Source organism: Anabrus simplex, chromosome 6 (genome assembly GCF_040414725.1).
Source record: "Anabrus simplex isolate iqAnaSimp1 chromosome 6, ASM4041472v1, whole genome shotgun sequence".
In the NCBI taxonomy this organism is placed as follows: Eukaryota; Metazoa; Arthropoda; class Insecta; order Orthoptera; family Tettigoniidae; genus Anabrus; species Anabrus simplex.
Window position 1 is genome coordinate 152543325 of NC_090270.1, and position 13810 is coordinate 152557134.

At 36.5% G+C, this 13810-nt stretch overlaps 1 protein-coding gene across 1 annotated transcript in view; it reads left to right on the forward strand.

The window, feature by feature from the left end:
* Nucleotides 1-13810, forward strand: part of LOC136875909 (protein ELYS) — a 194817-nt gene that overhangs the window by 3548 nt on the left and 177459 nt on the right. Inside the window, exons 2-4 of the mRNA XM_068228248.1 lie at nucleotides 2814-3021; nucleotides 12849-12996; nucleotides 13134-13445. Of these exons, the coding sequence (XP_068084349.1) occupies nucleotides 2814-3021; nucleotides 12849-12996; nucleotides 13134-13445 (668 nt within the window). The remainder of the gene's footprint in view (nucleotides 1-2813; nucleotides 3022-12848; nucleotides 12997-13133; nucleotides 13446-13810) is intronic.

Consider the following 13810-nt stretch of genomic DNA (forward strand, 5'->3'; position numbering starts at 1 on the left):
ATTTAGATGACGAATTAGATGACAGCTTTTTGGTTAGGGAGAAAAGCTCAAGTTGCAAATCTCACATTGAGCTTGCATCTGTACCATTATAAATAGACTCATTGAAGAAAATGATTTTGAAGATTGTCTTACAATTATTTTTGAAACATGTACAGTATAGTACTTTAGTTTTTACTGCTTTTCTTGCTGTATTGTTACAAGAAAAATTCACATAGTATAATGATAATGTACTTCATTACAACAGTGGCATTGTTTTATTAGTTGTCAGATGTAGTATTATAATGTAATTTCAAGAAGTCTAATCAAATGCAATATTGAAATATGGTTTGAATTACCAAATGCAAATCAAAAAGAAACCACTTTTTCCTTTGCAAAAATCAAATGATCATAAATATGTCTCTTGGTCATGGCCATCCATCAACAGCTGCTAATTTCAGATAACCACCAGTCATAAGGTATAGCCTGCATGGTTGCTAGGTAACATTATCTGACCATACCTTACATCACAGCCTGCATGGTTGCCACTACCTTCACACATTTTGTGACGCTAACTTATGTAATGCAGATTTTTAGATGACGATCAGCCATAAGACATATTTACGTCAAAACGGACAGGACTTGTTTCCGCGAAGGCATGAATGCATAATGGGTAGGACGAGTTCTTTCGTCATTCGCGGAAGCGCATAATGGTTGGGACGAGTTACTTCGTCATTCGTAGAAGAGTAATGGGCGTGACGAGGTAACTCGTTACCCATATCATGATAATGGGCGTGACAAATTAACTAGTTCTCGGTCATATTCTCTGCTACGAATGTTTCGTTTCTCAATGAAAACACCCCGGTTAAGAGGTTAAAGGTTTAGTTTTAATATTGTGTAAATATCAGTAGTCGTTTTATGCTTTAATATATTTTTTATTACAGAAGCAATATTTTTGTATGAAATAATTACACTGGTGACTGGAGTTCTGAAAATAGAATACCATAATTTGTAATTCAGCATTTAATTTGCCAGTAAAACTTAATATTGAACAAGAGTATAACTCAGGCCCTCTCAGGGTGCATGCACTGTGCACGGTGCAAAAGACGACTTCGCTTGGTTGCCCAGAGTGCAGACCCCCACTCCTCGATTTGGAGCAATAGCGCTGTCTCTGTCTTCCCCATGCCTGTCTCGCTCACTCCGCCTGTCTTCCTCCTCTTTACTTGCTCCGTAGTGCTCCAAATCCCAGCTGAGTTGAGCCGAGTAGCCCAGAGGCGAAGCGTTGGTCCGAGCCGAGACAAGTGGAACCAATGCACTGTGCACAGGAACTCTGCACCACTGTTTGCACGCGTGAGATTTTGGGCATTTGAGAGGCCCTGGTATAACTTATTATGTACCTCTCTTTGAGTTGAGAATTCTGAAATTAAACCTGATTTAAACTTTTAAAAAATCTAGAACTAGATTTAAACTAAAGAATCTGTTTGTTTTTTATTTTTTTTCTTAATTGAAAGAACATGGTATTTTTCCAACCATGGTTCTAATGTACTTTCAACTTGTGGGGAGCCGTAGTTATGCCATTCATTTGATTGATTTTTCAGTTTGGGCTCGTATGATCAGGCCCATGTCTCATCAATCATGATTTGGTTTTGGAAAATATCTCCTTTGTGCTCATAGCGCTCCAAGTGAGTTTTGCACAGCATCATATTATTGGCACTTCTGTAATTCTCTCAAATTGTTCAGAACCGATCATGATGCATTTTTTTCTAATGCTGAGGCAGTCTTTCAGGATAAGAAAGTCTTATGCATTTTGTATCTCAGGCTAACTCGCAAACTGTCTAGGTTCTATCCATTTCCAGCAACACACCAACAAGCTCCATATTGTAGTCACTGATGCCAGGATGACTCGGGCATGGTATGTTGGCCATCCATTGTTGCCTGTCATTGAAGTCTTTGACCCAACGTGCCATGGTTCTGTAAGGCAATGCTGGATCCCCACACACCTCACACAGACCTTCATAGTACAGTCACGCTTTTCAGCTATGGGTTCATTCAATTTCAATCCAGTTTCTGTTTTGAGAACATCTTGTATACTAATAGTTTGGTGGGTTTCCTCACAGACAACTTTATCCTTTGCAGCACAGCACATTGATGGTTGATTCCATTTACTGTGTGGTAGGTTGGATGCCATCCTAATATGTGCACATTAGAGAAACACTGATTACGTTTTCTAGTGTACATGTTGCCACTATTAAACAGCCTTCGTAAAATTGCATCTGTCCTAAGCATAGATGGTAAATATGTTTTAGAACACTTTCTCTCACTGCATGAACTGTCTTCTCCTTGTTCAGTTCAACACTAAGGTTGGTGGGTAATATGCAAGTCGTCCAAGTGTTTCTGTTCTTTGTCCAACAGCTTCAAGGGTCAGTGGGTGTGCTTGCCTATAATGTTGTCTATATATTGCACTGTAGGTGCACCCTTCACACAGGGTGGTGCACTAATCAGTATTATAAGGAAGTGGCAAACGAAGCTATTTCTTCTTCAGAGGTATTCTATGCCAGTACAATCACTTCTGCTTTTTACAAATCCCATGTTTCTGACCCATAGCTTACAAAACATTTTACAAAACTTTTCACGAAGTGTTTTCGTACCTCCATGCCGATGGTCTTATATTAGTAGAGATTTCTTATTTGAGAAAGCTTCCTTCACCTGTGCAATCAGAGTGTTAACTTCTCTCGTACATTTTCTGTCAGATGCATTCATTCTTCCTGTCATGTATATTTGAATGATGAACTCTAATACTGCTTAATAATTCCTAATGTTATTTTGTATGATTCCAGTTACACCAGTTCATTAATGGTTGATCCTCTACCTGTGGTCCATCTTGGTTTCCAAGAGCCATCTGATGACCCTCGTAACTTCTGCTACCTATGGGCTGTACATAGCAGTACTGCCGAGTCATCAGGCACACGAGGTCCTCTAGCCTACATGTATGCGTTGTTTTTTAAGTCCAAGGACTGGTTGGATGGGTATGGATATCTTTATCGGGTTAGTTACTGTGCATTATAGCATCTTTATTGTAATCATTTGGTTAACCTTTTACCATTAGAGTATGGTGATACGAACTATTATCAGTAAGTTTAAACTTGCCTCTGAAATTCTCTGTATATTCTTGAAGCTGATACTAAATTAAGATTTGTTGGATTTCTGATTTATTTAATGCTGCACTATTTGTCCATTTAGGTCCCGTTGCAAAAATTGTATTTTGATTTCATTGAAATATTACTAATCTGCTGCCTAATAGAATAAGAATGATGGTTTTCTTAAAGTAAGTTTACAATTTTTGGTGCTAGTGTATATGTTTTGAAATCGTGTAAGGAATTGGTAGTTTTGTTAGTACCTTATGCATGCAAAGTTTTAGAGACTATTTCTCTGACATTGGCGTTCTTAAAAAGAATGTTTGTTTGAATGTTTACATATAGGGCCATCTAGGTAATTCAATAGGTGTAACTATGAAGAAAAAAATACTAAAATTTGGTGTATTAGTAGAAGATATGCAAGTAGTAGATAACCATGCAACCAAAGTGAAATAATATTTTATGGTTACTACAACCATCTTGAGCTGGACCTAAACAGACAACAGGTTTGGGAAATGAAAAGTTAAGAATCACAGTTATGTTATGCATGTGGGCGATGGCAGAAAGCAGCCTCCTGTTTAATTTTGAGAAGAAAAATTCAACTTCCACATAAAGGTCCTCAGGATGTGATATTTAATTATTGTGCTAAAGGGTGGTGGTCAAGTGAACTTAACAGTTCACTGGTTTAAGAGTATTAAGTAGGTGACCAGGAGCATTGATGAAGCTGTGAGACACGTTGATACCAATAACATTAAAATAATTATTATAAGTCAAGAAGAATGGGTGAGAAAGTGAATGCTGATCTGATTGTCATACCAGCTGGTGTGGCCTCTCGCTTGTAAGCATACCTTGACTCCAACTGTGAAGATAAAGGAATAAACTGTTATTAATTTTGGGTGAATGAGTGAAAATCACCTGGTATTGCATGTCCTCATGATCTTCAAGAACATTTGCATTTTGTATAATATACCGTATTTGCTCGCATACTACTCGTTAACACGTATATCTCACACTCCATTTTTAACATTTGAAATTGAAGGGAAAAAATCCCTGCACATAACTCGCATTAATTTCTGACGTAGGGCCGTATTCCTAGCCAATCAGTCACACTGAGCCATCTCTCTCACTCTTCCGCCTTTGTCAATATGCTTATCACTACCCGTCCGGCAGAGCTGATCACATGAACTGGAAGTGTTTCCCTATCCAGTCATTAGGTATTGTCCATCTGTTGTATTGTCCATCTGTTGTATTGTCAACAAGTACCAGTATTCTGTCTTCAGGTTTCATTGTTGTTTCTCAGTTAAGTTTTCTTGTGTAGGTCGATCTTTGAGTTATGGAGAAATGCGGGAGTTACACGGCTGGGTTTAAACTCAAAGTACCGAGCTCGATAGCTGCAGTCGCTTAAGTGCGGCCAGTATCCAGTATTCGGGAGATAGTAGGTTCGAACCCCACTGTCGGCAGCCCTGAAAATGGTTTTCCATGGTTTCCCATTTTCACACCAGGCAAATGCTGGGGCTGTACCTTAATTAAGGCCACGGCCGCTTCCTTTCCACTCCTAGCCCTTCCTTGTCCCATCGTCGCCATAAGGCCTATCTGTGTCAGTGCGACGTAAAGCAACTAGAAAAAAAAAAAAAACTCAAAGTGATAAAATATGCTGAACAACATCGTAACAGAACTGCCGGTCAATAATTCAGTGTGACTGAGTTTAATGTTCGCTACGGGCGTAAACAAAAAGCTGCGCTAGAAACCACCAACCTAACACATAAGTAGAGTTCGTGGTTTATAGCATTTAAAAATCAGAGATTTAGCGTTTTGATCTTCAAATTTAGTGTTTTGTAGCATCTAAACTTCTCAAATTTAGCGTTTTGTAGCAAATTGGTTAAAAATAGGCATAATTTGCTAAATTGCACACACAACAGTTGGGAGTAAAATCATACTGTTTAATCACACATTGCTCGTCGTGCAGTTTTGAATTCACTATGGAAAATAAGACAAACATCAACATAAGACTGCAAGAAGTACTAACGAACACACAGGAATATGCTTATTTTCAAATTTACAAACACAATTTCAAAGAGAAAAATACTATTGTGAACGTATTTATTTATCACCGTACAACATACCTACAAGGAAGAAGAATTTCAATGATGATTTAAGTACAACATGCCAATTATTTAAAAGGTGTCCTCCTTCATTTGAGACCGCCTATCAGTTACAATTATGTTGTACTTGCTAAAAAAACTCTACATTGACACTGTTCGTAGAGGCCCAAATGCACAGAAGTGCTGTGAAGACAAAGGAAGGCCTGCAAAACATTTTTTTTCTTCTTCAAGTTTTTAATTGCAGTGTCGGCACATCAGTATAGACCATCTGTATCCATACATAAAAATGTCCCGATTTGTGACTTTCGGCATGCTGTTTGATCGTCACTTCGCTTCTACCCATGGCTAACAGACAATAAAATAAATCGCTACCGTACTTTTAAACAGAACCACTACTCAACACCAATGTCAAGATTAACCGACTAAGGTCAAGGGTCAACACACAAAGAGAATGAACGTGGTGCTTGAAAGTGTATTTGCTGTTTGATTGACTGGTCTTTGCAGTGCTCTTTAGCCAGTGAAAGAAATTCCACACATTGAATGATTTAACCCTTTGGCCTGCCATTGCTCGTGAAAGGAAATATCCCCTTACATACCATTTATTTTTTCATCACTTTAACATAAATTTGATTAATCACATAGGCTACATAAGAATACAAAAAGCAAAGTGAGCTTTTAGCTCGTGTATAGTAACAGGAAACCAATGTTTTTCTTCGTAAGTATTACTGGTTTCAAGGGAAGCAGATAAACTAGCAAGAAATGTAGAGGCATAGGCATTGGTTTCCTTAGTAACATGATCCCAGAACTGCGGGGTTAGATATTCATTCCCTAAGTCCATTTCTTTCGGATTATTGCCCAACCCCCTCCTCACCATAGAGTGAATTTCAAAAACTGGTTTACATGTTACTAGACTTCTCAACGGGCGAGTTGGCCATATGGTTAGGAGCGTGCAGCTGTGAGCTCGCATCCAGGAGATATTGGGTTCGAACCCCACTGTCGGCAGCCCTGAAGATGATTTTCTGTGGTTTCCCATTTTCACATCAGGCAAGTGCTGGGACTGTACCGTAATTAAGGCCACGGCCGCTTCCTTTCCATTCCTAGGCCTTTCCTGTCCCATCGTCGCCGTATGACCTATCTCTGTCGGTGCGACATAAAGCAACTAGCAGAAAAAAGGAAAACTAGACTTCTCACTCGGTCTTGTTGCATTCTGGTCTTGTCACATAGTTTCAATTGGAACTATGATCTCGGAACTGAAATCGGAATCATTTTCATCACTGTCATTTGAAGAAGAAGTATTGTCACTCTCCAGAGAATCTTTTCCACTTTCAACATCACTATTTTCAAGCCAGTTACGAATAAACTCATCCATGCCGCGCTTGGATGCTGCCATGATTGTTTACAACGAGCGGCAAAATGAAGTGCTTTTTATTTTCTGTATTTCAGCTCAGAGTTACTATTTACACAGAGAAAATAGCTTCAGGTATCATCTGACATCAATCGGTTAGGCTGCAAATCAAAGAGAATAAATCTCTCCGACCAGCATACTGCGATAATGAACTTATAGATATTCCGTGCACCAAGACGGAAGTGTCCGTCAAAGCACGTTACCGCTTTACGATCGCAATGGCCGCCGTAATAATTATTTCTCCTGAAATAAATAACAACATTTATATCCTTTTTAAGAAAAATGCATCGTTTTAAAAAATATATGTTTATTTCGTATAAAACTGAGAGTTTCACATCTATTTCACATAAATTGTATAATTTCGCATTTTGAACCAATTTCGCATTTTATCGCAAATTCGAAATCTCTAAAAACCACCCGTACGGGTCATATAAGATGAAGGCACATACACTAACAAAGTTTCGGCATATTTCGCATTTATCGCAAATGCTAAAAATCACAAACTCTACACATAAGGCATTCAGAGGGCTGAGAACTGGTAAGTTTCCTCACGTGGAAGACGTATTGCTTCATTACATTACAGAGTTGCGAAATGATGGCTTTAGTATCTCAGCTAGATGCTATGTTTCAAAGTGCACAAACTAGCGATTAAAGGAGGAATCAGCTGTTCGGATTTGAAAGTGAGCCGGGGTTGGAGCCATAGATTCATGACATGAAAAGTATTGTGTCTGTGAAGGCAAACATCTCTCTGTCAGAGAATGCCAAGCAATATAAGTGACAAATGAGGAAGAAAATAATTACCTCTTATCTCAAATTGTCAATGCAGATCTAACCCCAATAAACTTCAACGTGCCATGCAACACCACCATCCACAAGAAGGGTGAGTGTAGCATGCTTGTATGTTTGTATGTACAATTGGGTGTGAAAAACGTGTTGCACTGTCATGCTAGCAATAACCGTAGATGGAAGAAATTTGCCACTGTATGTTGTTATCAAAAGAAAAACATGGCCTAAAGCAAAGTTTCCCAAAGGCATTCATGTGCGGGTTCAAGAGAAAAGATGGACGGGTGAATGGATGGATCCGTACGGTGTGGGAAGAACGGCCAGGGGCACTGCTTAGACCCCCAGCAATGCTAGTGTGGGACAGTTTCCGTGGGCACTTGGTGGAAGACACAAAAAAATGTGTTCAGGAAATGAAAATGATCTCATTGTATTTCCTGGTGGACTCGCACATTGTCCACAGCCCTTAAATGTTTCCGTCAACAAGCCCTTCAAGGACAACATACATAAATTGTGCGCTGAATGGTCGGCAGAAGGGGAGCATGAGCCGACGCCAGCAGGGAAAATAAAGAGGCCGTCAACTCATGTGTGATTGGGTTATGTGGGCATGGTGTCGACTGACGTTATTGTGAAGAGTTTCTGGAAGACAGGCATCGTAAATGCGTTATCAGAAGTCAGGATGATCCGGTATGGGATGGTGACCAGAATGATGCACGCGAGAATAGCTCGGAAATTGAAGGCAGTGACAATGAATAGGGTAAGTATGCCAGTGGTCTTATTTCAATAGCCTAAAGCAAATTTTACATTTTTTCGGGAATACGATCTTTCGAACACTAATTCCCGCATGTATCACGCACCGGAAATGTTCACACTTATTTTTTGTCAAACAGGTGTGAGTTATGATTTTTGTTGTGCCAGGTATGTAAAGTTCTGGTTCTATTTCATTGCACTCAGAGTATTAAAATGTTTTTTGGCTGTGAATTTTGTGCAGGAAACGCCACATGCATAGTGATTAAAATGAGGTCGTTGGTTACTTAGGTTTATTTAATACTAAGGGTAATTTCATAGATGGAGAAGTGGCTGAAGTTCAGAGTTGTCTTATATTCATATAAAGACTGTATTAGTCTCTTCCAAGTATGTCATGTGAATCAAATTGTGGGACATTGGTTTCCTAGGAGAATAATAGATTCGCCGTAGAGATTACAAAAAGAAGATATATAGGGGGCAATGATTAGATTCTGATTTTTATGATTTCGAGGTAAGATAGAGGAAGACCACAGTGCTAGTTGCAAAGAGAAAGTTACTTATGGAATGCTGCAAGACATAACTGCCTATAATGTATGTATGTTTGCATACTTTTGCAGTTACATAAAATCAGCTTCATGGTCCGTATCGCACTTCAATAGATTCACAATTAAGTATTTATTTATTTTCCACCTAGTCGATACAATGATTGCTTAAGGCAATTTTTAATGGTCAAAAGTGGTACATGTTTCGTATATTATGAACATCTTCAGCCACATAACATTGTTTAGATGAAAAATATATAAAATTGACAAAGTAATGCTTTAGAGGAAGTGACCTTAAAATTAACATAAGATTGACAAGATGAAAACAAACAAATAACTCAAGAGAAAATATATAAATTATTTCTACAATAGAAAGCAGTCGTCAAGGAAACACTTGTACAATATTCCATAGAGAAATTGTCCTAATAAATATTCTTTTCTTAATAATTCATGAAAAAAGATCAATTTATAAATTAAAAATTATACAATTTATAAGTAATTATCGAAATGAAGAAATCCTGATATCACAGTGCGGCTCTTATTATTAACATAGATGAAAATATAACTACTAATTCCTAGTTGTCAAATCTTATTAAGCCTGCTTTCCTTTGGAACAGTAACTCCTGTCATTCTTTCACAGTTTTGCGCCGGGTGTAATATTGATGATGCGTTCTTCCTTGCTCTTGCACCTGAGGAGGTGGAGGAGCGGGGGATATAGGTGTGTCAAGAATTTCCTTGCTGTCACCTATAGCTTCAACTGAGGAGGAATAAGTTGTAGGGCTATATGTAGGTGGAGAAATTCCAATTCTTTTTTCTTGATCCTTCTCAAGCATTTTCAAATATACTAGAATTTGATAATATAATGGATTCTTATATTCTACAGCCTCATTAAGGTTATCATTTTTCTTTACAAGTTGGTCTAGATGAATGTACAGGTCTTCATATGTGTTCATTAAGCTGCCCTTTTTTAACTTTTTTATGATGGTCAGGTCTTGTTCTATGTTGGTAAATTTATGACCTGTGGCAGTCATGTGTGATCCCATTGCTGAGAATCTTCTATGTTTTTCAGCATTCACATGTTCCAAATATCTAACTTTAAAATTGCGGCCAGATTGTCCTATGTATGTATTCTTACATTCAAAGCATGTAAGTTTATATATACCGGGATCAAAAAATTTATCTTTTTCCGAGAGATTTATTGTATCATGGTTGAAAATACTATGTTTCATGTTGTTATTGGTGGAAAATGCAATTTTGAAATTTTTTCTCTTAAATAAATTTGTTATTACATGAATGTTTGGATTATTATATGTGAACTTGATATATTTTTCAGTTTTACTAGGTTCGACTGCTAATTTAGATTGTTGCTTCTCCGAAAATTTATTAATTATTTTATCAATCATGTTATTGTTGAAACCATTCAAGAGGGCTTGTTGTCGGATAAACAACAGTTCTTTATTCCGTTCAGATTTGGATAAAGGAATACTAAACGCTCTGTTAACGTAACTATAATATGCTGATCTTTTCTGTGCCTCAGGGTGTAACGAGTTGTTCTTGATAGTGGTCAGTGTGAAAGTGGATTTTCTGTGTATTTTGAAAGAAAATCCTTTTTCTTCTCTTGTTGTGACTATGTCCAGAAAATTCAGTGATTTTTCAACCTCTTCTTCTAAAGTGAATTTTATATTGGAATCCAAATTATTCAATATATTTAATACTTTATTGCTATCGGTGAGTCTGTTATCTATTATAGCGTAAACATCGTCCACATAACGTATATATACATATATATATTACATAAACAGGGAGAACCGATTAGACCTATCATAAATTTAAAAAATAGCCCCATTTATAAAACTTCTAGATTTATACATAATTTCTTATCAAGTAAATATGTATTTCATTGTAAAACACCTATCAAAAACTCAGTGGATTTTTGCAATCTAGTTAAAGATTTTAAACTTGGATCATCTCACACGACATGTTCGTTTGACATAACCAACATGTATACAAACATTCCAATAGAAGACACTATCAGAATCATTAAGAAGAATTTAACGAAGAACAAATTAGTAAGCATACCAGAAATTGAAGATTTTTATTAATGTTTTAAAATTCGTGTTAAATCAAAATTATTTTACGTTTAATAATAAAATTTACCGACAAAAAGGACTCTCAATGGGAGCCCCAGCATCAGGAATATTGGCTAATATATACTTAGACTATTTGGAACACACGAAAATTATTAATCAAATAGAGGGTTTGGATTTTTGGACACGTTATGTGGACGATGTTTACGCTATAATAGATAACAGACTCACCGATAGCAATAAAGTATTAAATATATTGAATAATTTGGATTCCAATATAAAATTCACTTTAGAAGAAGAGGTTGAAAAATCACTGAATTTTCTGGACATAGTCACAACAAGAGAAGAAAAAGGATTTTCTTTCAAAATACACAGAAAATCCACTTTCACACTGACCACTATCAAGAACAACTCGTTACACCCTGAGGCACAGAAAAGATCAGCATATTATAGTTACGTTAACAGAGTGTTTAGTATTCCTTTATCCAAATCTGAACGGAATAAAGAACTGTTGTTTATCCGACAACAAGCCCTCTTGAATGGTTTCAACAATAACATGATTGATAAAATAATTAATAAATTTTCGGAGAAGCAACAATCTAAATTAGCAGTCGAACCTAGTAAAACTGAAAAATATATCAAGTTCACATATAATAATCCAAACATTCATGTAATAACAAATTTATTTAAGAGAAAAAATTTCAAAATTGCATTTTCCACCAATAACAACATGAAACATAGTATTTTCAACCATGATACAATAAATCTCTCGGAAAAAGATAAATTTTTTGATCCCGGTATATATAAACTTACATGCTTTGAATGTAAGAATACATACATAGGACAATCTGGCCGCAATTTTAAAGTTAGATATTTGGAACATGTGAATGCTGAAAAACATAGAAGATTCTCAGCAATGGGATCACACATGACTGCCACAGGTCATAAATTTACCAACATAGAACAAGACCTGACCATCATAAAAAAGTTAAAAAAGGGCAGCTTAATGAACACATATGAAGACCTGTACATTCATCTAGACCAACTTGTAAAGAAAAATGATAACCTTAATGAGGCTGTAGAATATAAGAATCCATTATATTATCAAATTCTAGTATATTTGAAAATGCTTGAGAAGGATCAAGAAAAAAGAATTGGAATTTCTCCACCTACATATAGCCCTACAACTTATTCCTCCTCAGTTGAAGCTATAGGTGACAGCAAGGAAATTCTTGACACACCTATATCCCCCGCTCCTCCACCTCCTCAGGTGCAAGAGCAAGGAAGAACGCATCATCAATATTACACCCGGCGCAAAACTGTGAAAGAATGACAGGAGTTACTGTTCCAAAGGAAAGCAGGCTTAATAAGATTTGACAACTAGGAATTAGTAGTTATATTTTCATCTATGTTAATAATAAGAGCCGCACTGTGATATCAGGATTTCTTCATTTCGATAATTACTTATAAATTGTATAATTTTTAATTTATAAATTGATCTTTTTTCATGAATTATTAAGAAAAGAATATTTATTAGGACAATTTCTCTATGGAATATTGTACAAGTGTTTCCTTGACGACTGCTTTCTATTGTAGAAATAATTTATATATTTTCTCTTGAGTTATTTGTTTGTTTTCATCTTGTCAATCTTATGTTAATTTTAAGGTCACTTCCTCTAAAGCATTACTTTGTCAATTTTATATATTTTTCATCTAAACAATGTTATGTGGCTGAAGATGTTGATAATATACGAAACATGTACCACTTTTGACCATTAAAAATTGCCTTAAGCAATCATTGTATCGACTAGGTGGAAAATAAATAAATACTTTTGCAGTGTCGTTCTATGGAACTCATGTTTGTGTACAATTCTTCCTGCTGAATAATTGCTTGCAGATCTTGGGAAACCACATCTAACTTGAAATATTGCCAAGTTAAAAGCCAGTTCCCCCCCCTTCACCCCAAATTTTAGTGTCCACATTGTGGCATAGGCTACGATAGTGAATTATCAGAAAAGGAAATTTGATGAATTTTCTAGAGGCTGCCTGATTTGTGCTTTTTCTATATTTTACAGGATTTCCAGTCTTGTCGATTGCGTTTGGAGTATATTATGCCTACACTTGATTGTGGAAAGAAGAAAGTTGTAGCTAGTCGCTGTGTTTCATACCAAACTCTAAATAGTATTTCTCAAAGAAATGTGTTGGAACCAGAATATGATGACTGTAAGTATGAAACAAGTATAAGCATGAAGTAAGGAGTTCTAATTTCTGACAGGCATATAAGATAGTGATTTGGCAATATATATATATATATAAACTGTACATATAATTTCTCAATATCATTTCGCTCTCTGTTTCAGCTGCTTCAGAGAATGATCTGTGTGCTTTTGTGTGGGAAGTATATGGATCTGAGGGCGAGACGAAGGCAACTCGGCTCTCTCTATTTGATCTCAATCAGTGGTACAAAGATCAGATGCCTAGCTGTGTTGAAGATGATGATGATGATGATAGTTTGAATCCTTGTTATCTGGTTACATTCTCCCTTGCTGACATTTGGAAATGTAAGAGTCCTGGACCGTTGTTGGATGTCAGGATAGATCCACATAATGTTCAACTATTCAAGTCATTCCAGAGTCATGAAGAATATTTTCAACCATCTGCTCTCTCATTTAGTGAGTAAAAGCTTAGAATACTTTTTCAGGATTATATTTATAATTATTGGAATATTTTGTTAGAGATTTAAGATTGACAATATCTTGCCTAGTGTTCCTCCAACTTTCATCAATTTCCTCACTTTTATCTTTCCTAACTTCGTTATCTTCCAACCTGACAGATTAGGTTTGCAAATACCACGGGGTCACCCTTCTCCTGGCCCTTCCCTTCCTTTAACTAAAAGCATCGTTGGTCAAAAGATCTAATCTCTCTCTTTATTCTCTACCTACTGTTGAAAGGGACTGCAGTATTTTGTCTAAACAGTAATCTCATAGTCAAATTTATGCAAACATTATGCTTATATATGTATCTTAATTGACAGACT